General features: G+C 41.7%; 1 protein-coding gene across 2 annotated transcripts in view; it reads left to right on the top strand.

The window, feature by feature from the left end:
* SIL1 (SIL1 nucleotide exchange factor) overlaps nucleotides 1-23,902 on the top strand; it is a 47,549-nt gene that overhangs the window by 11,465 nt on the left and 12,182 nt on the right. For both annotated transcript variants that reach the window (XM_087918573.1, XM_026710444.2), the window contains exons 5-8: nucleotides 289-397; nucleotides 1,993-2,184; nucleotides 3,295-3,416; nucleotides 12,235-12,331. In XM_087918573.1, coding sequence (XP_087774699.1) covers nucleotides 289-397; nucleotides 1,993-2,184; nucleotides 3,295-3,416; nucleotides 12,235-12,331 — 520 coding nt within the window. The remainder of the gene's footprint in view (nucleotides 1-288; nucleotides 398-1,992; nucleotides 2,185-3,294; nucleotides 3,417-12,234; nucleotides 12,332-23,902) is intronic.

A 23,902-nucleotide genomic window follows, 5' to 3' on the forward strand; every position in this document is an offset into this window, starting at 1 on the left:
CATTTCTGCTGATGGCTTTGGAGCGTAGCTTAAATGACTACAGGTTTTTCTTAAAAACTTACCCAGCTCTGATATGAAAACAATATATGAGTAAACCTTGCTTTGTGCCATGTACTGTTTCCTCCATTATTATTATTATTATTATTATTATTATTATTATTATTATTATTATTATTATTATTATTATGGGGGGCTTAGTTAAATAAATAGAGTCAGGATGACTTTTCTGAAGAGGATATATCTGTTCTATTGTTGACACATTGTTTATGGTTTATGTTTTTATGCTAGGCTAGGCCAAATAGATGTTGACCCAAATTCATTCACAACGCAAGAACTCAAAAGGGCCTTGGCTAAAATGAAAGAAACCAAGAAGGCAGACGATACGCCAGAAGAAAAGGTATGATATAAATCCAGGAAAACAGCAGTGGGAAGGCTGCCAAGCAGTTAACACTCATATTTTTAAACTCAGTGGGGACAATGTTGATAAAAGAAGTGAAATCCATGAAACAAATGTGAACCAAGAAAATGGATGCGATCTGGTCTGGCTGAGTCCCAATAATCTCTACTTCCTTCTCACGTCTGTTTTCTTCCCTGAAAGAGCAAGAGAAACAACCCTCGATTTTCAGTGCAGGGATGCACATTCTTTTTTTCAGACTGAGGCCCACACTTGAGTTTTTGAATGACATCCAGGGAACATATATTAATCAAGATGGTAGCGCATAAATCTTATAAACGAGCAAACAAGCAAACCAAACTCTCTGTAATTTAATTTGTAATGTAATTTTAATTAGAACGAAAATAAAATGTGGTCGGTAGGCACACAGTTCATGATGTATCATTGTGTTCACATCGCAAATTACAATTGGGAGATGACAGAGTTCCCCAACATTTCTGGCTTTGTGGACTCGCGGGGGGAGGATGGTTCATGCTCGCAGCTGGGAAGTGTGCATGCAGCTTCATTTGCATGAGCAGAACGCATGTGTGCCTGCCGCTCAGGCAAATGGAGCCTAAACGCATGTGCTCCCCTGCTGCTCCCGCAAATGAAGATGCATACATGGGAGCCCGCCAGCTGTTTCCACGGCCCAGTTGCAAACCCCTCACGACCCACTAGTGGGCGGCAGTCCACAGCTTGGGGACCCCTGTTTTAGAGGGAGTTTGGGTAATGTGCTTCTGCTCGAAGGAAGCAATCTGTCTTTGGCTTCTAAATGCCTTTCTTCTTTTATTTTCTAATGCTTTTGTGAGGACCCATGCGTAAGAGCAGGTAAGGAAGCTAATTTAATAGTCATCAATGTGTGTATCCATCCATTTTTTTTTTACTTACAGGATTCAGATGGAAATGATTTTGAGTTGTTTTTTTTTTTTTTTAAATTAAAAACTCGGGTAGTTCCCAGGCAATTGCAGCAGATGTTGCCGTTTTTATAAAGACATTTGAGCATCAGCTCATTGCCTACCCAGCAAAAAGCACCTGAGAGTATAGCAGATGAGCCGCTGAAAGACCACCTTGTGGCTTAAATTGTGTTCTAACATTGCTGAGTCTTTTTCCTATGTGTTTCACTTTGTTCGGACTCTTCCTCATTCGGGCATGTAGATGTTTCAAACTAGGGGCCTGATTCTTTGCTTTCTGAATGCATTGCTTCAGTGCATGTATCGGTTGACGTTTCTAGCGGGTGATTGCTAGAAAGTAAAACAACAGAAATTTCAGGCATTAAAGTAGAAGGAGATTTATTCAAATCCAGAGGGTTGTTTTCTTTCTCTTTCCCCGTCCCTATCCCAGTTTCTAGAAAGAAGCAGCCCTAAAACGAGAATAGGCATTTTACAAAACCGGTAGATTGGAGTTATTAGGGGATATTTGTTTATTCCTGTATCGCCACAAAGCCATAGATGTTGTTTATGTGGAGCTAAGAAGCAGCGTTTGTTGGGAGAAACAATCACGAATGTCTGCATGTTTACTTTTGGCTTATAGCCTTTTGGTTTGCTGCCCCCATTTTCTAGGCTCACCGGGAAGACGTCCGACGCAGATTCCGTCCCATTGAAAAGCTAAAGGAAGAATTCAGGGAGCTCAACCTGCAGCTGGAAACCGACCTTGAAATTATGCTCAAACTAATCCACAAATTCAACAATTCAGCTTCAACGCTCGAGGAGAAAATCACAGCGCTTTCCGATCTTGAGTACTATGTCCATCAGGTAGGAAAAAAAAAATTAAAAATACCAGCAGTTGTTGGGGGGAATTCCTGGAATTGACATTGACATGACTACATGTTTTGTAGAATAGTACTTAGCAATAGCAACAGCACCTAGACTTATGTACCGCTTCACAGTGCTTTATAGCATTTTCTCAGCTGTTTGCAAATGTCAGTGTATGGCCCCCAATAATCTGGGTTTTCATTTTACTGAATCGGAAGGATGGAAGGCTGAGTCAACCTTGAGCCGGTCAGGATCAAACTCCTGGCAGTGAGCCGACTTTGCTTGCAGTACTGCATTCTAACCACTGTGCTACCATCGCATCTGTCGAAACGGGTCTTAACAAATTCGTCCTTTCCTGAATAAAGAACCTCAACTCGTTTGTTCACATTTTGAACCGTGCATGATTTGAATTAGAGTACTACACCATTGTTCTTTCACAAAGGCTTTCCCCGATTCATCAAGGCTCACATTAAACTCTTTCTGTTAACCACATCTCATGTCAGCTTAGTCATTTTACGATCAATGTTCTAAATTCTCATTCCACATCATTTGTACTGGCTGATGAGTTTCTAATCTGCTTATTACTGCCTCCCGAGTGTTTTTTTTTTTTAAAACTCCCTAACCTTATTAATTAAGTCGTACTTAGAATACCATTTAACTCACTAGATTCCCTGGGATGTATTCTAAAGAACTACGAGCTGTAGCTTTCTTCCTTCTAGAAAGTACGTTGTCTGTATAGGAAGTTTGCAAGCTAATCACAGTAACTTAATTTTCAATTAATCCCCTCCCCGCCGCCAGGCTGATTCTAACTAAATAACTGTAGGGTTGGATCCAGAGATCCCAGTGGGTGGGATTCTACTCAAGGAATATTCTCTCTCTAAAAAAATAAATACAGGCAGGATGTGTGACCTTTCCCAACATTGTAAAAGGTTGCAAAGAGGCTGGGCCCAAAGTTGCAGCAGTGTTATATGATTTGAGGCAAGAGGCTTTGCATTTGATTTTAAAGCCTCTTTATCATTTAGCTTCCGGAATGCGTGGATTTGATTTATCTCTGTATACATATATTTTAACGAAGCACTTACCTTGCATGTGGATCTGTATCTTTCATAGGTGGATAATGCGAAAGATTTGCTTTCCCTTGGTGGCTTGCAACTTTTGATTAATGGGCTGAACAGCAGTGAACCCCTGATGAAAGAATATGCCTCTTTTGTATTGGGAGCTGCACTGTCCAGGTGAGCATCTCGATGTATACCTGTTGCTTTAAGAATCTGGGTAAAAAAGGAGTAAGCGAAAGAAAATGTCAATACAGGTACCCCCCAAAATAAAACCAGGTCTTATATTAATTTTTTGCTCCAAAAGATGCATAGGGCTTATTTTCCAGTTAGGTCTTATTTACGGGGAAATGTGGTACTAAATGGCATCAGTCTGGCTGACAGTCTTAACTGAGGCTTATTTTTGGGATGAGGATTATATTGCAAGGTTCCTGAAAAATCATGCTAGGGTCTTATTCTTGGGGAAACACGGTATTTGTCAACTTACAATAGTTCGTTCAGTGACTGTTCAAAGTTTCAATGGCACTGAAAAAAAATGACATGATCGTTTTTCGCACTTAAAACCGTTGCAGCATCCCTATAGTCACATGATCAAAATGCAGAATAGCAATGGACTCCTATTTATGACGGTTGCAGTATCCCAGGGTCATGTGATCCCCTTTTTGCAGTCTTCCTCAAGCAAAGTCAATGGGGAAGCCAGATTCACTTAACGATGGTGTTACTAGTATATCAACCGCAGTGATTCCTTTAACAACTGAAGGAGACAATAAAAATGGGGCAAAACTCACTTAACATCTCTCTCACTTAGCAACAGAAATATTGGGCTCAATTGTGACTGTAAGTTGAGGACTACCTGTACCACCAATACATTTTCACAATTCCAGATTTTCCTGGCAATGCTGTGTATCGCTCCTGTTATCACAACTGATAGATCCTGAAGTGAGTGCAGTGAAAATGCCCTGCAGTTGCTAAGTGGCTTTAAATGGCTTTTTAAAACCTCTCTTGCAATTTTTGAAAACAATTTACCCACCTGCTGAAATGTGGCTTTCACATAACAGATTGCTTCCCCCTTCACACAGCCAGGTGAGGTTGTCAGTGCTGCTTCATACAACAAAAACTAGAGCAATACAAACTTGGGGGAATTAGCTGATAATTAGATTTTTAAGTATCCTTGCTGAAAGGATTCTAGTGTCAGAAACATAGCATATAAAAAGGAATAGATGCTCTCTGAGATTATAACCAAACGCATCAAGATTCAGAAGGCCCGAAACTCACCTTCGTATTGATTATTTAAGTAAAAGTGATTTGCAACCTTGCAAACCCTCCCTCCCCCGGATTTTCATCATTAGGTCCTAAGTATGTCTGTCCTTATCAGTTGTTGTCAGATAAATGCTTAAGAAGTTTGCATTAGTCTGCCCTGGGTATCTTTCCGGTCTCTTCTCAAAGCAAAAACGTGAACATTGCTTTCATTTTTAGGGTGCCATTAAGATTTTAAAGAACCATTCGATGTGAATACTGAAGGTTGCCCATGAACACCTCTACTTTTGGAAATTGCTTAACTCCACCTTTTTGTGGCATGGTTAAATGTTATTGTGTATAGATAGGTAATGGGCATGTCATGTGAAAATCAAAACCACCTTTATATACTTCATTGTTTGCTAGTCTATGCCTTTGTCAGGGTTCCGGCAGTTTACACCAATTAAATCATGAGCCTTGAGCCACACTTCCAAACATTTTGTATACACGTTTTATAGTTGACAGCCTTTCTATAAGGTCATATTTCAGAAGGCCAGCTTGTATTGTGTTGCAGATTAGCAAAATTAAGTTTTTAAAAATTCAATTGGAACACTTCCAATCCATTATGTTGTCAGATATATTCCAAAGTATTCATATCAGAATTCATTCTGTGTTTTGACCTGGGGCTTGATTAGTACACTGTGTTGGCAAACACCATCTTACCTGCTGGCATTTTAAGTGCCTTAAACAAAACAAAATCAATAGAGAAATTTAGAGCTGACAGTGCACAGAAACTTGCACTTTAATGATTTAATGGGCTATATAGAAATTGCCTAAATGCATGTCAGTTATAAGATATAAACTTCAGAATCCCAAAACAAAAGAAATGAATGCCATGTATAGCAGTGTGTGAAAAAGCTGGAATCACACCAAGTAACAAATTTCATAATGTGAACCAATATCTATTGTCTATGTCAGATAATAGCTATTATCTTCTGTTCATTCAGTAATTTTTCAAAAGTTTGTATATTGGCATAGGTTAAAATGTAACAACATCTGAAATGTACCTATTCAAAGGCAAATAGGTATATTAATTAAAACCATTCAGCATATTTCTGTAAAGGATATGCAAAAGCTGTGTGTTTATTGTTAGAAGCAAGAAGGTCTCCCTGCATGCATTTGCAAAATGAGAATATAGCTGTGCTGAAGTCTTCTGTTTCTTTGAGAACAAAAGGCTAATATTAATTCCAGGTGATTGTAGTCCAACTAGAATGAAGAGAACGTTCTGTTCTTCTACAAAAAGACATCCCCGTCACTATCTTCTGCCTTATTTTGTTGGACATATGTTTCCTGAATCCTCAAATCGATAGATAGTGAAAGTCAGGAATGACACTCCCTAAGGCTTCCTTAATCATTGCAAACATACATTCTGTTTCTAATTCAGGGTCATACTGTTGAAAAAAAGTCTTATAAGGATCTACCCCCACAGAAACAGTAATTACATGCTGTGCTTGGCCAGTTCATATGGTTGGTCCCATGGCTATGCGGGGGTGTTATGGCCTTGGAAATTCATTCAGTGAAAAATATGGGAATCGGTTCTCATTGGCTCAAGTTAATGACACACTACAGGTAGTCCTCAACTTACAACATTTCATTTAGTGACCATTCGAAGTTATAACGGCACTGGAAAAAGTGACTTATGACCGTTTTTCACACTAATTTGCAGCATCCCCTTAGTCATGTGATTTACATTCAGATGCTTGACACTGGTTCATATTTATGACGGTTGCAGTGTCCTGGGGGTCATGTGATCACCTTTTGCAATTTTCTGACAAGCAAAGTCTGGGGAAGCCAGGGTCACTTAATAACCGTGTTGCTAACTTAAGAACTGCAGTGATTCACTTAACAAATATGGCAAGAAAAGTTGTAAAATGGAGCAAAACTCACTTAACTCATTTCTCACTTAGCAACATAAATGTTATGCTCTATTGTCATTGTAAGTCGTTGACTACCTGTACCACAAAATGGGCCTGTTTCCGGCTTCCAGAGGGCCTCTAGAGCCCTGGTGAGGCCGTTTTCGTCCTCCCAGAGGCCCGAAGGAAGCCTCTGGACCCTTGGGAAGGAAAAAAACGGCCCTCCCGAAAATTCCAGTAGGCCATGGCCACACCCACCCAGCAACTGGTTCGCTGCCCAGTTGCTGGGATTTTTGAATCTCATGCTGTACACATCTGTACAGGATAAGACTATCAGTGGCTGTCAAAAATGACAATATAATTTCTGGGGAATGTGAGTGAAAACTGTTCTCCCTGTGGCTTCTTTTCATTCCCCTCTTACAAGAATTTTGATAGATAATTAGTGACCATACGTGTTTTATTATAAAGCAGCGGTCCCAACCTGTGGGCCACAGCCCATTAATGGACCATGAGGGATTTGCAATCAGAAACAGCTGGCGAGCGTGTGCGAACACACATCCTCACATGCGCAAGCTCCATTTAAGTGAGCGGTGGGTGCACACGCCAGCCGCTCACTTTTTGTCGTTCCACAAAACCAGAAACCTTGGGGGAAATCTGTTATAAAGGATAACCCTTTATTTCAGAAAGCTATCCTTTAGATTAATTTTTTTTTCAAAAACTTGACTTTTGCCCGTTATTTTGCTCATTTAACTTTTACTGTGCAAAATGGCACTTAATGGCACCGTCTTTTACTTTCGTATGAAAAATACGGAAATTGAACTGTCTTTCTAAAATACATTTACCTATAGTGTTTTGTTTTTAGATATTTTTATTCGAAGTTTTGTTTTTTGTTCAGTTTTTCTTAGTCTTCTCTTGAATTTGCTTTTGTAAAGCAAAGTTATGAATATAAACAATTATTTTTATCCTTATGAACCCCTTTCAGGTTTGCCCTCGATTTTTTTCCCAAGAAAGTATGGGCATGGCACCTACGGTATAATTAATTATCTGATAAAGGGGATTCCCTGAGAGACTTTATCTTCATGTACATAAATTCAGGCTTTTAGGCAATATTTACTCTTCTGTGCATATTTACCAACTTTCCACGGCACATTTTTATTTGGTACAGAGCAGGGCCTGATAAAGAGCCAGCAAAAAACTAACCGGGGTGTGTGTGGGGGCTGCCAGCCACCCCGCCAATATTCATTAAAAGCTGCCACTTCAGTAGCAGCTGTGAGAACCGAACTGGCATCCACAGCCTTCTCTTGCAACCAACACTGTAGTGTAATCACCATGACAACCGTTGCTGGGGGCGGGCCCTTCTCAGGGAAGACAGTCACGCCTGGCAGGGAACAATAGGAGCTGACTTGCAAAGAAGTTGCATCACACACACACACACACACACACACACACAGCAGGGTGGGGGGAGCGAGAAGGTAACCATGCTGAATTAAGCTGGTCCCTCCGGAAGGTCAAGGGGTTGATCAAAAGCAGTAATTGCCACCTCTTTCTTAAAACAGGTCATGGCTTGAATGGCACCAGGGATATTTTCTTTCTATATCACTCTTGTAAAAGAAGAATTTGGCTTTGAGCTGGTAGTGGTGGGGAAACCGGGGGCAGAGGGGAAATGGGTTTTTTTTTTGATGGCAGTAAGGTTCAAGGAAAAGGGCATAAAAATAGAAGAAGAGCTGAGCTAGACTGATTCAAGGGCCAATTGGACCCAGCAAAACACTTCATCGTAGGATGAAGCTAGAAGGGGAGCCGTTTTCATTTCATGTTCCCTAGCAATTATATTGAGGAACACAATGTCTTGGATACCAGGTAGTCTTTTCTGACTGCCGTTGGTAAGCCTTACGCTGCATAGATGCATGGAATCGAAGCTTCAAAGCCAGCCACGTTAGTTGCCATCGCTTAGCTGGGGAAGCGGATCCTGTAATCTGAGCCTGTGCTCTGTGAAGAAGTTATTGCTTTTTGTGGATTCTGGATCATTCACTGTTCAGTTTCATTGGGAGATTTGTGCTTTCTGTAGCGTGAAAAAGGAAGGGGGGAAAAAAAAATCTCTATACCATGCGTAATTTGATATAGCTCTCTTATTACCCCTCCCGTTTTTTTGTATGTGAAAGAGCCCCATAGAGTGAAACCTTTCTTGGTATTCTAACTGAAGTCAGCAAGACCTGTTTCTGGCCCATCAAAGTTGTGTCTAAAGCAGGGGTCTCCAAACGTGGCAGCTTTAAGCATAGCTGGCTGGAGAATTCTGGGAGTTGAAGTCCACAAGTCTTAAAGTTGCCAAGTTTGGGCACCCTTGGTCTAAAGGCAGAAGATGCAGCAACCTTCATGAAGCTCAGCAACTCTGGGTCACCTTCAATTTCTGTAGGAGAAAGCCAAGAAATAAATGTCATGGGTTGGTTGGGTTTAGGGTGGGGTGGGGCTTTTTTGGGTGGGGGTACTGACTAATGAAATTTTGAGCCATTTATAATTTTTGAGGGGAATAGCATTGGACTTATTACGCTCTAACTTTTATGGAGGGAAAGGTCGATTCTTCTTGATATTAAAAGGCTGACCCTAAAATGTGATCATAATGTTTTAAATGCATCATCATGTTAATGGAGCAGAAAAAGCCAGAGAGATGTGGAAAATGAGTTTGAATTTTTTTAAAAAAGTCAACAGATACGACATTGAGTAGGCAAAGGAATGGAATCATCTGTGAAACAAAGCTGAGGAAAGAGAGCAAGATATTACCTCCGTGCCTAGAATGCAAGAAATGCATCTTTTTCATACATGTTATTGTTATGCCTACAAAGGTTCAGCCAAAATGATTGTTCATAGTCATGTTATGATGTCACTGGTTCTTTTCTCTTACTGTTTGTGATTATGCTGACCTTTTCTCCGATGCCCATCCATTGTTTATGATCTTAACACTGCTAGCTGTATTAAATGGCTTCCCCCTCCCTTCTTATTGACGTTTTTCTCCAAATGAAAATGAAGAGTGTCACCTTGGAAGAGAAGCCAGCGTAATTATGGCATCTCATGGCATGCTCGGAATTGACCTTTATTTCATATGCACTTTTTATATCTTGGCTGGCATTGGAGGTTTATGTAAAGTTTTCAAAAAAAAAGTGTCACTTTAATTCTTAACAATATCATCCTCCAGTCCATCAATCCACCATGAAACTGTAGCTTCCTCTTCAATGTTTCTATATCCTTGGCCCTTTCCCATTCAATCTGCCCGCCCCCCCAAAAAATGCTGTGTCTCCTCTAAAACTTTCCAAAGGTTTGTCTCACTAGTGAAAACTGCTTCTTAACCTGGACACCTGTCTTCTTTACCTGCCCAGTTCTGTTTATACAATATTATTCCCTGAATCTGTCTGCAAGGCATCTTTTCATAGATGCATTGGAATAGCAAATACCTTTTTGTAACAAAGGAGAGATGCATGCAGTCAAAATAATTGTATACTATTTCCATCAGTCTTCATTCCCATCGTTTTCCTTTGCCAGTTCCCATATTTACATTCAGATTGTAAACCATATGAAATACAAATGTGCGCTGTGCCAAGTCCATAGAGAGTGCTATATAAATTATAGCAACATCCTTCCAACGTAAATAAAATATTTCTGTCTGTAGCTGTCTACAGAATACAGGTAGTCCTTGTAAACAGTTCTACCAGCCACGAGCAAGGTCGAAGAGCTAAAATTGAGTTCAGAGGCAGAATTAAGATTTTGAAGTTCTGACTGACAAGCCAAACACGTTTTCAGCAGAGATAGCCATGTCTTCCAGTTTGGCAAGGATGTTGACATTGATCCTGCTAGTGAAGTCCCTGTGCAAATTGAAAGGTAAAAATCACTGATATGGCTGTTTCTGCCTCCAAGATAGTCTAGGCTTGATTGTTGATGGACATGGAAGTAACTCCTATTCCTGAACTGACTACGAAAAGCAAAAGCATCTCTATCATAGAGACCTCTCATCCATGCACCACTATCTTTGAAGAATGATTGTGATTTTCATTCTTATTGTTTTCCCCCATTTTAACCTCATACAGCAAAATCAGGATGTGGCATGACTAACCCACCATTTACAGTTAAGTTTAGAACAAGAATTGTAGCTCAGGATTGTTAAGGCACAGTTAGTGCCAGTAGTTGTTCAGGAGATAGGGGTTCAGGATAGCAGAAGATGAGTTACGTATACACCAGTTTATATGGAAACAGCAAAGGAAGAAAAGGAAGAAATCTTAACAATTCTCAAATTATCATGGCCATTTTCCCTGATAATGTCCAGAAGGATGTGAGTTTTGATCTTTTGCCATTCAGACCTAGAAGATAAAACTATACTCTTGACGTTACAATGCCTAGATACCAGAGGTGGTATTCAGCAGGTACTGACCAGTTCTGGAGAATCGCTTACAGAAATTTTGAGTAGTTCAGAGAACCGGCAAATGCACCTCTGACTGGAGATTTTACAGTATCCGTCCCCTGCCACGCCCACCAAGCCATGCCCACAGAACCAGTAGTAAAAAAAAATTGAATCCCACCACTGCTTAAAAGATCTAGAATTCTACAGTGGCATTACTACTACTTTTAAAAAGTAAAAGAACATGGTAAACCTACCAAGTTTTCTTTTCATTTATGCACATAGGGCATGTTTGTAAATATACAAAATCTGTAGATGTATGCATGCATACACTTTCTGTAGAGATGTGCGTGGAATGGAAAATAGTTTTTTAGTTACCTGAAAGACACATTGCCTTCTAGAAGTTCTGATGAACCATTCCAGATGAGCCATGACTAGCAGATACAAAATGGCTGCCATGCCATGGTTATGTGGAGCTTTGCAGCTCAGATTCGATAACCCTATTGAACAGCTTAGTTTTCCTCTTGATATCTCTTCCTTTTATAACGTTCATCTAAAACATTTCCATACCTGATAATCTTCCTTAATATTGGAATTATCTCAGGCTGAAGATAATGTCCCACAATGCCCTTCTAGGTGACACTGAATTAATCATTATTATTTTTTAGGCCAACTATCTTCATATGGTTATCTCTGTAAAGGTAAAATGAAGAGGGATCCTTATGTAAGTCAGTTTTCACTCCTGACCATAGGACACTAATGAGCCAAAACCAAACCTGCAAAGAATTTTAGGGAATGTGTAAAATAAAGATCATATGCTTCGCCCTTTCTCTCCCCTCTTGTGTTCGGTAGCTCCCACCAAGGCTTATCTCAACAGCCTGAGGAAGCTGTTAAGGGTGTGGGGGAAGCAACGGAGGAAGGGTCCTGAAGCTGTCTTTCCGGCACCTTCTCTCTCTCTCTCACCCTCATCTGCTTCATCATTGACTTTTTCTTCCCCCAAAGTAAAATAGTAAAGAAGAAGTTAAAAAAAATGCTTCTGGCAGCAAGAATAGGAATTTGAGGCATATTCAGAACCAAACAACCCTATCTGGACCAAAATTATCTGTTTTGGTTCAGACATCAGCCACTCAAAAGCAACTGCATTGTGCACAGAACAATTTGTGCAGGGATTACTTCGCACATCCGTAGCATGCACATAAAATGACATTGTGTTGTCTCATCTTGTCAAATTGCTCCAGCAGGTGGCGACTTGTGAAGCTAAACCAACATCTAGCACATGCTGTTTTGCAGTAGGATCTCTCTCCAGGGCTTCATATTCATTTTCAGCTTTGCAATATATTGTTTTCTGTTTCTTTTTAAAACCCTTACCCTGGCACAATTATTTCTTATGGAAGCCAGATTGCAGTAAAGTTTAAAGGATGCTGAGGTGCTTTTGACTGTAATGAGTTTTTATTTTCTCTCTCCCCAGCAACCCCAGAGTGCAAGTTGCAGCAATTCAAGGAGGTGCTTTGCAAAAATTGCTGGTTATTTTGGCCACAGATCAGTCCTTGGCAGTAAAGAAAAAGGTATCTGGGGGGGAAGTGGTGGGGAGGAAAACATGTAGAATTGAATATTTTACTAGAATGTTTATAGCCTTCTGTGCCAGAATGTAAATCTCCAAGGCTGAATCATTGAGGACGGCTGGGCAAAAAGTGGTAATGTAATCTTACCACTTTTTGCCCAGCCGTTAGGATAAAATCATTGAAACATCTTGACACTTGATCATCTCACTTAATTTTGAAATCAATTCTTAGGGAAGGGCTTTAGTTTCTGGTAAGGCACCAAAGGACCAAGATATGGTGGCTTTGAGCTTAAGCAATCCTTATTAAGCCATCTTTTGCTCCTGGAAGATATGTGGGGTGCACATTTCAAAGAAATATTTGTTTAGTTTGGTTTATATTCTAACCATCTCCACAGAGCACACTTACAATCTAATGTTAGGCCAAAAAGGGGTAGGTTGATTGTAACCTCTGTTTATTCATAACTTTATCCCAATCCGGGCCAAGTTGCACGTGCAGAAAGATACAACATGACATTAAGAATGTATTTTACCTAGTTATAAAGTCCTAACGGTTAAAACATTTTTCTTGTATAAAGCAGTGGCAACTGTGTAAGGATTTTGTGACTCGTCTGGAGATGATGATAATGATTTATTAAACCTGTATCCTGCCTGATTCTAGTCTGATAATAATAAGCAAATAAAGTCACCCCCAGACAAATGGAATTTTGGTTAGGAGGTGGAGTTAGGGCACATACGGTTACAAAAAGGACCCCTATGGGATCAAAGAAGAATCAAAAAGCATGTGAGCGAGAGCACGGGTATCAAACTGGCGGGGTTACGTTGCCATCATGTGACATTCTTCCCCTTCGCGGAGGTGGGGTGGGCGTGGCCTGAATGTGATGTGCTGCAGTTTAACACTCCTGGGCTAGAGGCTCAGGTTCCTCCAAGTCACAGGGACAATTTCATTGAGAAAAGGGGTACTGTTATATTTTCCCTCCGATATGGTGAAAGGTGAGATATTAAAGCAAGCCAAAGGGAACCATGCAGTATATTATACAATTGTAAAATGCCAACGTTTGCCAATGTTTCCTGTTTATATTCAGGCTACTAGGCCACCCTAAACTACCTGGAGAGTAGATACACCTGCTGCCAAAGGATGTCATGGAGTCACGTTGGGCCCATGGCCGGCAGAGCTTGCACCAGAAGCTGCACTTATTCTGGATTCTAGTTTTCCAAGGAAAAGAAGATTGTCAGTACAGAGTGGTCCTCGGCTTAACCACAGTTCATTTAGTGACCGTTCCAAGTTACAACGGCACTGAAAAAAGTGACTTAAGGACCGTTTTTTTGCCCTTTTGCAGCATCCCCATGGTCAGGTGATCAAAATTCAGATGCCTGGTAACGGACTCATATTTATGACGGTTGAAATGTCCCGAGGTCATGTGATAATCTTGTGCAACTTTCCGACAGCAGTCAGTGGGGGAGCCAGATTCACTTAACAACTGTGTCACTAACTTGACAACGGTTGCAATTTGCTTAACAACAACAAAAGGTTGTAATACTAGGCAGAATTCGTTTAAACAAATGTCTCACTTAGCGACAGATATTTTGGATCAATTGTGGTCGTAAGCCGAGGGCTACCAGTATAGGTTGTAGAAGCTAGGGAACTGCTGGAAAAGTGAAGGTGGAGCCGCAAAATAGAACTGAGATAAAGGGATCGTAGACTCCAAGGGGATCACCTCAGCTTCTAAGAAGATTGCCCTGTTCGAAATGCAGAAGCACGCAGAATAATAGTCTTAGGCATCTGGATGGGATAGTATCTAAGGATTTTAAGCTATTATATGGACACATCTGAAACCTGTCTAATATCTGAGTGATGGATTTGGCTTTAAAAAGTTTTATGGCAATTGATAGATATTTGCCCCCTTCAATAAGAAAGAAGACCAATATGGCTTTAGTGCTGTTATCAGAAATAGATTTAGTTGTTCATTCCAGATTCCAGAGGATTAAAATAATATGCCAAGGATTTTGAAGGATGAAAGCAGACCCGTATTGTTATTATTATTTTTTATCTGCCACGAATGTTTATAGTCTCTAAATCCCTTTGAAAAGGCCCCAGGGATGACGTCTGAAGACCAGCTTGAGTTAAAGAGAATCAGAATAAAGAAGCGGTGCTAATTCTCTTATTATTCACTTTACCAGGGTGAAATTCTGTTTTTGAATTGAGGCGATGACAATTGAATTCATATCATTATTGAGGAGAGGGAGAGTCAGAATACAACACTTGCTAATCTTATAAAGAGAAAGCTGTGCTTCGTCTTAATACTTGTAAGAATGGGGCAGATTGAATGAGATTAAGTATCCTTGAACAAATCGGTTTTTCAACGCGTGCAAAAATCCTAGTGCAGCCCATCCTTTTACTGGATTCTGTTTTGATTTGGGAAGATCCCAACCTGCCATAATAAGGTACAGGTAGTCCTCGACTTACAGCAGTTTATTTAGTGACCGTTCCAAGTTACGGCGGCACTGAAAAAAAGGGACTTCACGATGGTTTTTCGCACTTACGACCTTTGCAGCATCCTCATGGTCAGGTGATCAAAATTTGGATGCTTGGCAACGGACTCGTACCACCACTGCACCAGATTACTAATTTACCAGTTGCAGCAATTCACTTAACCACTGAGGCAGGAAAAGTCATAAAACGGGGCAACGCCAACTTAACAAATGTCTCGTTGAACCACTGAAATCTTGGGCTCACTTGTGGTCGTCGGCCAAGGACTACCTGTGCAACAAGTTATCTCAGTGAAGAAAAAGAAATAGAAATCGTGTATCCAGGAGGAAATGAATAAATAGAAAGCAGTGTCTTTTATTGAGCAGATTGAAGTTTCGCATTAAGAGGGGTATTAGGTTTCCGCGAAAATCGTCATGCGGGATTGGAAAGGCCCAATGGGAGGGTCTCCAGTGCTTCATCTGAGAATGTAAGCTAACACAGATATTGCGGAAAGCCACATTTCCCAACCCCTCCTCCCCTTCCTTCCTTCTTCCGACTGACATTTAGCCATTCTGCATTTGCAATCCTTCCGGACTGGCCCTGCGCCTATGGATTCACACATCGTTGGGCAGCAGAGCCCAATGCTGCGGAGCACAGGAATTGTGAATGAAGGTTGTGCCGAGCATTTGAAAATCATCTGGTTACCTGGCCCCAAAGTAGAGTTGGGGAAACCATAACTGCGTGCTGAGGACTTCATGCACCAAAAAGAGGAGATGGGGTGGAGTTTGAATGATGTGGGAAAAAAATGTCCTGGGAGACAACTCTATATGTACGGCAAAGATGAGAGAAAAGCATTTTTTCTTGAGGGAACAAAGTCTTCAGATGGCAAAAGTGGAGGTGGGAGAGCTGAAGGAGTTAATAATCACAAGCAGGAATGTACGGTTAGTAATGTACAATTGTAAATGTACAGTGTAAATGTACAATTTATGATGTGTTTCTTAACCATTCAACGTTATGATGGGCCTCCCCAGAGCAATTAACAACTTGTTTTCAGAGTTACGAGAGCTACACACACACACACACACACACACACACACACACACCATGTTCATGTGATCACATTTTGGGCATTTGGTGATTGACTCACCTTTATGGCTATTTGCAGCATGCTACGATCGCGTGACTGCAATTTGCAATTTTTGGGGGGTGGGGGTGGGGTGGTATCCAGCATAAACTTCCCGGTTTCCAGCCAAAAAAAAGCTGCCCGTTGGGAAAAAGGAATTGGCTTAACAGTGTGGCATTTGCCATCAGAAAAATATGGTTGTAACTTTGAATTTGTTCACACAATGCTTCAAGTTTCAACGGAAGTGACTTAAGATTTTAATTCCAGGGTCAATTACGGTTGTGAGTTAAGGATTACCTGTAATTAGGATAACAAAGATTGAGAAGGTAGGCGTGGAAAACAAGTCTGTGATGAGAAAGGCATAAAGGCCTTATGGCTGTTCCAACATTCCTGCTCTGTTGCCCTTATGGAACAGACCCATTTTCCTGGAATAATGGTGATTAATATATAATGTCTGAACTTTTTCCGCACCAGTTGTGGGTTTGTTCACCTTAGGGCTGGCTTGGGGGATTGTATTGTCGCACAAAATTCTCTTAAAGTTCCCTGAATCTGGACTATAGATTGGTAGGGCAGACTGTCTAACATCCTAACGGCAAGCCTGAATATTCACCCCTTGACAAAAATAAAAGTAGACCCCATGAGAGGCTGAGGCTTGCTTCCCAGCTCTGGCAGTGACCCAAGATTCGAAGTTCTCGCCAGGAGCGAAGACCTGAAAAACGCTCCTGGCTGATTGATTGGGATAGAAGTTGGGCCCTTATCTGGCTCTTCAGTTGTCTGCTCGCTGCCTGGCACACGTGCTCTAGTGATTCTTCCTCAGTGTGCAGCTTTGCCATTCTTTTTGGCTGCGAGGGCTTCAAGGTCTCCTACGAATCCTAATCTGATAAGTAGGTCACTGCTCTTATGTGGGTTCGTAAAGCCACGTGGCCTGCTCTAATCAGGATCCTCCTGTCAACCTTTTAACAAGGCTGCCTCTGAATATCCTTGCCTTAAGCCGTGTTTGAAGCTCGGATTTTCTCGGGATGCTCGTTCACGACGGGGGGGAAGGAACGAGATGGATGGCTATGTTTGTGCGTGAGCAAAATGCTTCCTCGGGGAGAATGCTTTCCCTTCCCTGTGAAAGGCAGACCATTAGAGAACTCCGTGCTTGGCAGAACGTGTTTACGGCACAGTCCTGGATGCTTTGCTGAACAAACTGGTAATCTTACAAAATGTTCAGCCTTTGTGCTTGAGGGAAGAAAGGTGGGCTGGAGAATTTGTCTCCTTTCATCTGCTCATTGCTCACTTGGCTTCCAAGGGGGCCAGTCAATAGTAGTGTGTGTGTGTGTTAGGTTATCTCATCTTGCTTCCCGGTGATTTTATGCATCAAAGTGGCTCTGTGAGGCTTCTGTGCTTAGCAATAGCAATAGCACTTAGACTTATGTACTGTCCCATAGTACTTTACAGCAGGGATTCCTAACCTGTGGGCCGCGGCCTACTACTGGTCCATGGCCTATTCACAACCGAGCTGTGTGAGTGGCCGCCGGTGTGCATGTGTGTGCGTGCACAGCCCCACTCGCACAAATGTTGTGGGACACTCAACGTGAGCGTCATGGGCACGCTCAGCTCTAAAGATGGAAGGCTGAGTCAGTCTTGATCCAGTCAGGATCGAACTCCAGGCTGTGGGTAGAGTTAGCCTGCAGTACTGTATTTTAACCCCTGCGCAATGTTTCCTTAAGGAGCAGCTTTCTGATTCCCCACCCCTACCTGTCTTTGCGAACACGGAGGAGATTCTAACCAATTCCCCGGTGCTATGGATTACAACAAAGAAAGTAAAGAAGCGACCACGCCAGAAGAGGAGGCAAGGTAAACGAGCAGGAATTTTAAACAGACTAAGGAATAGGGGGGAAAAACTCCTCTCCCTTCAATCTTTCTGACTAATTTGCACTCACTGGCTAACAAGATGGATGAAATTCATCTCTTAGATGGAATTCTGATTTTCATAATTCAGCTGTTCTTTGTTTTACTGAAACCTGGCTTAATCTACAAATTCATGGGGACAACACCATATACATCCCAGGATTTCAGACATTTAGATCAGACAGAATTGAAGAGACATCAGGTAAAACAAAGGGTGGAGGATTATGTTTATATATCAACAACAGCTGGTCTCAGGATATAACTATAATATATAAGTTTTATGATGAAAACTTAGAGTCTTTATACATCAACTGCAAGCCATTTTACTTTCCATGTGAGTTCTCCTCATTTGTCCTAATAGCTGTGTATGTTCCTCCACAAGCCTGTGTAAACAAGGCATTACGAACTCTTGCTGATCAAATTATGGAGCCAAATGACCAGGTTCCCTTCCCATCATTTTATGAGATTTAAGGAAAAAGTTCCCAAAATATTTCCAGCATATAAATTGTCCCACCAGAGGCAAAAATACTTTAGACCACTGCTACACAACAGTAAAAGATGCTTATAGGTCTTTACCACGAGCAGCTGTGGGACACTCTGACCACTGCATGATTCACCTTGTACCTGCCTACAGACAAAGGCTTAAAACCATTAAACCAACAATTAAATCAGTGAGGACTTGGTCGGATGAGGCAAAGCTGAAACTCCAGGCCTGCCTTGATTGCACTGATTGGAATGTTTTCGAAGATGCCTCTGCAGACCTAGGTGAGCTCACAGATACTGTAACATCATATGTTAGCTTCTGCAAAGACTTATGTGTACCAACAGGGAACCTGCAAATATATAGTAACAATAAACCTTGGTTCACAACTAAACTTAAGCAGCTACATCGTTCCAAAGAGGACAGAATGCTATACAACCAGGCCAGAAACATATTAACAAGAGAGATCAGAGCAGCAAAAAGAAGCTACTCTGAAAAGTTAAAGAATCAATCCTCAACAAATGAACCAGCAAACATGTGGAAAACTTCTAAAAAACATCACTGGCTTCAGCAAACCTCCTTTCCAGGCAGAAGGAAATCAACAACTAGCAGATGACCTGTATGTGTTTGATTGCAGGTCTGAAAAGAAACTACAGCCACCTATCTCCACAACCCCCATCTCAAACACACCAACAACAGCCAAGCCTCCTACAACTGGCCCCAATCTATTGGGCTCACAGCCTCTGGTGATCACAGAAAAAGAAGTGCAAGATCTATTACACAGACAGAAGCCAGGAAAAGCCACCAGGGCCAGACAAGATAACTCTTGCTTAAAAGTCTGTGCTGACCAATTGGCCCCCATCTTCACCCGAATCTTCAGTAGATCACTAGAGATGTGCTGTGTTCCTTCCTGCTTCAAACGTTCTACCATCATCCCAGTGCCAAAGAAGCCCTCCATCAAGGAGCTGAATGACTACAGACCAGTTGCTCTAACATCTGTAGTTATGAAAATCTTTGAAAGGCTTGTGCTGTCCCACCTGAAAACCATCACAGATCGGCTGTTAGATCCCATGCAGTTTGCATACTGAGCAAATAGATCGACAGATGATGCTGTTAACATGGCTCTGCATTACATCCTACAACACCTTGAATCTCCAAATACCTACGCAAGGGTCCTCTTTGTAGACTTCAGTTCAGTATTCAATGCCATCTTTCCAGACACTCTTCTAATTAAATTAAACCAACTAGTGGTACCTGGACACACTTGTAATTGGATCATAAGCTTCCTAACAGACAGGAAGCAACAGGTGAAGCTAGGCAGAATCACATCTGATACCTGTACAATCAGCACAGGGCTCCCCCAAGGCTGTGTGCTATCTCCACTTCTCTTCTCCCTATATACAAATGACTGCATCTCAAACGATCCATCTGTTAAAATACTGAAGTTTGCTGATGACACAACAGTGATTGGTCTCATTCGAGACAACGATGAATCTGCATGCAGACAGGAGGTTATACAACTTGCCTCATGGTGTAACCAGAACAGTCTGGAACTGAACACACTCAAAACCGTAGAAATGGTGATAGACTTTAGAAGAAACCCTCCCACACTACCACCTCTTACAATACTAGACAACACAGTATCAACAGTAGAGACCTTCAAATTTCTAGGTTCTACTATATCACATGACCTCATCAAAAAAGCACAACAAAGAATGTTCTTTCTGTGCCAACTCAGAAAGCTCAAACTTCCCAAGGAGCTGCTGATAAAGTTCTACAGAGGAGTTATTGAGTCTATCATCTGCACCTCTATAACTGTCTGGTTTGGTTCTGCAACCCAACAGGACAGACACAGACTTCAGAGGATAATTAGGACTGCAGAAAAAACAATTACTACCCACCTGCCTTCAATTGAGGACCTGTATACTGCATGAGTCAAAAAGAGAGCTGTGAAAATATTTACAGACCCCTCACATCCCGGATATAAACTGTTTCAACTCCTTCCCTCAAAACGACTCTATAGAGCACTGCACACCAGAACAACTAGACACAAGAACAGTTTTTTCCTGAAAGCCATCACTCTGCTAAACAAATAATTCCCTCAACACTGTTCAACTATTTACAAAGTCTGCATTACTATTACTGTTAATCTTCTCATCACTCCTTATCACCCCTCCCCTCCCACTTGACTGTTTCCTAGTATGATTTGATTGTTGATTGTACCCTATGACTATCATTAAGTGTTGTACGTTATGATTCTTGATTCTTAACTAATGTACCTTTTCTTTATGTATACTGAGAGTATTTACACCAAGACAAATTCCTTGTGTGTCCAATCACACTTGGCCAATAAAGTATTCTATTCTATTCTATTCTATTCTATTCTATTCTATTCTATTCTATTCTATTCTATTCTATTCTATTCTATTCTATTCTACTCTACTCTACTCTACTCTACTCTACTCTACTCTACTCTACTCTCCCAGGGCTCCTAGTTTACATCCTCCAACCACTTCTGTATTAACTGCCCTCTCATTACTCTTAACTTTTTAGCACAAATAGAATTTGTATCCATCCTGGTAACTCGAGCAACACCAGATTTGAATAAGGAAGCTTTTGCACTCTTCTAAGAGTGAACTCCCAATTGGGCAATTATTTGACTGTGGCCTGGCATATTGTGGCTTGTAAAATATGTCTCATGACCTAGGTTCAAATACTGCTACTTATATCCCTCTAGCCTAGCCACTCTGTCTGCTAGATACAAGCACCACTCCAGTCCTGTTTCTTGCTGCATTTTTCATAAATGGGACTCTTGCATATGAATGAAATGAGATAGAAAGAAGGGCTCACTTGGTGCTTTTGGTCAAGTGTGTGTGTGTGATAATTTTACAGATAAAGACAATCCAATTCAAAATTAATCCTCATCACCCCTATTTTTTAAGGTGTCCCAGCTCCTATTGTAGGATGCCGCCAACATCGCCTCAGAAGGTGGCTCTAACCAGGCCATTACAGGATTTTTTTTAATAAGCCAAGCCTTTGCATAGCTTTGGGGCAGAATCTGAGGTGATGTATCGACTGCCTTTAATACTTTCAGCCAGGGCAGGCTAACAAAATAGAGGAGAACCATGATATTTCCAAAGCCAACTTTTGCATAATATATCGAATGTCCAAGGGTGAAGTGTGCCCAATTAAACTTCATTCTGTGAGCTTTGTTTTTTTTTTTTCACTGGCGTTTTATACAGTTTGGCAACTCCTTAGATTAGGAAGGAGACAAGACGGAAGGGGATGTTTCGATTGGAACATTATGATAGTTGGGCTCCCTTTCCATCCTTCCCTTCCCCAATAATGCTTTGGAGGGGGGGGGGGGACAAAGACTCTATGCACAACTGTAACAAATGTAAAAGGTGGCAGGTAGGTAGATATCACCAGCAGATATAATAAAAAGAATGGAGGCAGCTGGGAAAAGAAGGTGTTGCAAAACATTTACTTGACGGGGATAGAAGAGATCATAGCTTGATCATTTGTTGGACTTCCTCAGTGGTGGTATTCAGCCGGTTCACACCGCTTCGGGCGAACCAGTAGCAAGGATTTGGCGTGGATCACCGAACCGGTAGTAAGTTCTGGCTGGCCACGCCCGGTTGCCTCTGGCTCGCTTGCCCCTCCACCCGATAACTCGCTCACTCCGCCCGCCTGACTTAAGGTGTTTCTTTTTTTCTCCTTCCCAACGATCAGCTGTTCATACGATCAGCTGTGCCGGGATCCCCCTAGCTTGTCTTACTGCTTCGCCCAGGAGGATTCCCTGAGGTACAGAAAGGCAAAAAGATGGAGAGGGGGGCACAGCCCCCCCCCTCCATTTTTTGCTTTCCTGAGCCCCAGGGGAACCTTCTGGGAGCAAAAACGTCCCGCAGGAGGCTCCCCTGAGGCCCAGAAGGCCCCAAAAATGGGTGTGGGGAGGTGGTTGCAAAAAAGCAAAAAAAAAAGTCACGCCCACCCAGTCACACCAAGCCATGCCCACAGAACCAGTAGTAAAAATTTTTGAACCCCACCACTGACCTGCAGGGTTGGCATGCTCCAGATTCCTTTGATTAAAAATGTCTTTTCTCAAAACCCTGGTAGCAAAGTCTGACCTCTGGAATGAGGCTCTCCCTGAGAGCTGAATGGGTGCCACTACGTTGTTCTGTAGAAGAGTGGTGGTGAGGTGGCTTTTCTGCCAGGCTTTTGGCAAGGGAGAATGAGACCCTCTTTTCCTCAGATTGCCGTCTTTTGTATTTATGTCTTATGCCTTTATTAATATGATTGTAATTGTTGTTGTGAGCTTCCCAGAGTCAGGTGGTAGACATTTAATTTGTGAACGAATGATGATAATGAGGATTCTTGAGTGAAAGCAGAATGAAAAGAAAAAGCGGGAAATGCTAATCTTTGGTTAACCTGAGGTGACTCACTCTTAGGAAGACACATATGGGAGACAGATTGGCAAGTTGTTGACTGGAAAGTTCTCTTTGTAACATTTTGTAGAACCCCTTTTTCAGGGAGATGGGTGATTAAGACGTTTGATGTATAAATGCATAAATTTATTTTCAGGCACTTTTCTGAATAGGAGGATTGGCACTAACAGAAAATGTTTGCATTAGCATTAAGAAAGAGATACCTGTGCATCCCTATTCAGGGAAAATTGCACTATGAAAATTGCAGTATTCCAATATTTGATGGGCTCCTACAAAGAGGAGGAGAGGGGGGGTTAAACTATTTTCCAAAGCACCAAAAGGCAAGATGAAAAACAATGGATGGAAACTAACCCAGGAGAGAAGCAATTTAGAACTAAGGAGAAATTTCCTAACAGTGAAGCAATCAACCAATGAGCAACTTGCTTTCAGAAGTTGTGGGTACTCCATTACTGGAGGCTTCCAAAAAGAGACTGGACAACAATTATCTGAAATGGTATACAGTCTCCTGCTTGCGCATGGGGTTGGACTAGAAGACCTTCAAGGTCCCTTCTGACCAGAGGTGGTATTCAGCAGGTTCTGACCAGTTCTGGAGAACCGGTAGCGGAAATTCTGAGTAGTTCAGAGAACCGGCAAATACCACCCCTGACTGGGGATTTTACAGTATCCTTCCCCTGCCACGGCCACCAGCCACGCCCACAGAACCGGTAGCAAAAAAAATCGAATCCCACCACCGCTTCTGACTTTTCTATGTTCTACATTCTATGAAAGACATATTTTTTTCACAGGCTGGGGTTGCTGGAAAGTCTTGTGGCATTACAGACAGCATGCCTTCATTATAAAAGCTGACGCATCCTCTACATCACAAGAAGGAATAGACTGGAGAAACTGAGCTCCCGGAGAAGGCGCAAAGTACACACAGAGAAGATGTTCTGAAAGAGTAGCTGGGTTCCCGTGAGTTGTGAAACCAAACCCAAGCAGTCGTCTTGAACGAGCCACGGTTGGCTGGGTTCAGACATAATGCTAAGCCTTCTACGGTAGAAGCCATAATGGTGAAGTTCACACTACCAACTAAACCAAAGGCTGTGAAGGAATTGGAGGTGACCATGAGGACGGCCTGAGAGAGCTGTTAAGAAGAGAAGGAGTGAGTTGTTAAGAGGGGTGGC

Source organism: Pseudonaja textilis, chromosome 1, assembly GCF_049901715.1.
Source record: "Pseudonaja textilis isolate UNSWEBS1 chromosome 1, rPseTex1.2, whole genome shotgun sequence".
NCBI classification, from domain to species: domain Eukaryota; kingdom Metazoa; phylum Chordata; class Lepidosauria; order Squamata; family Elapidae; genus Pseudonaja; species Pseudonaja textilis.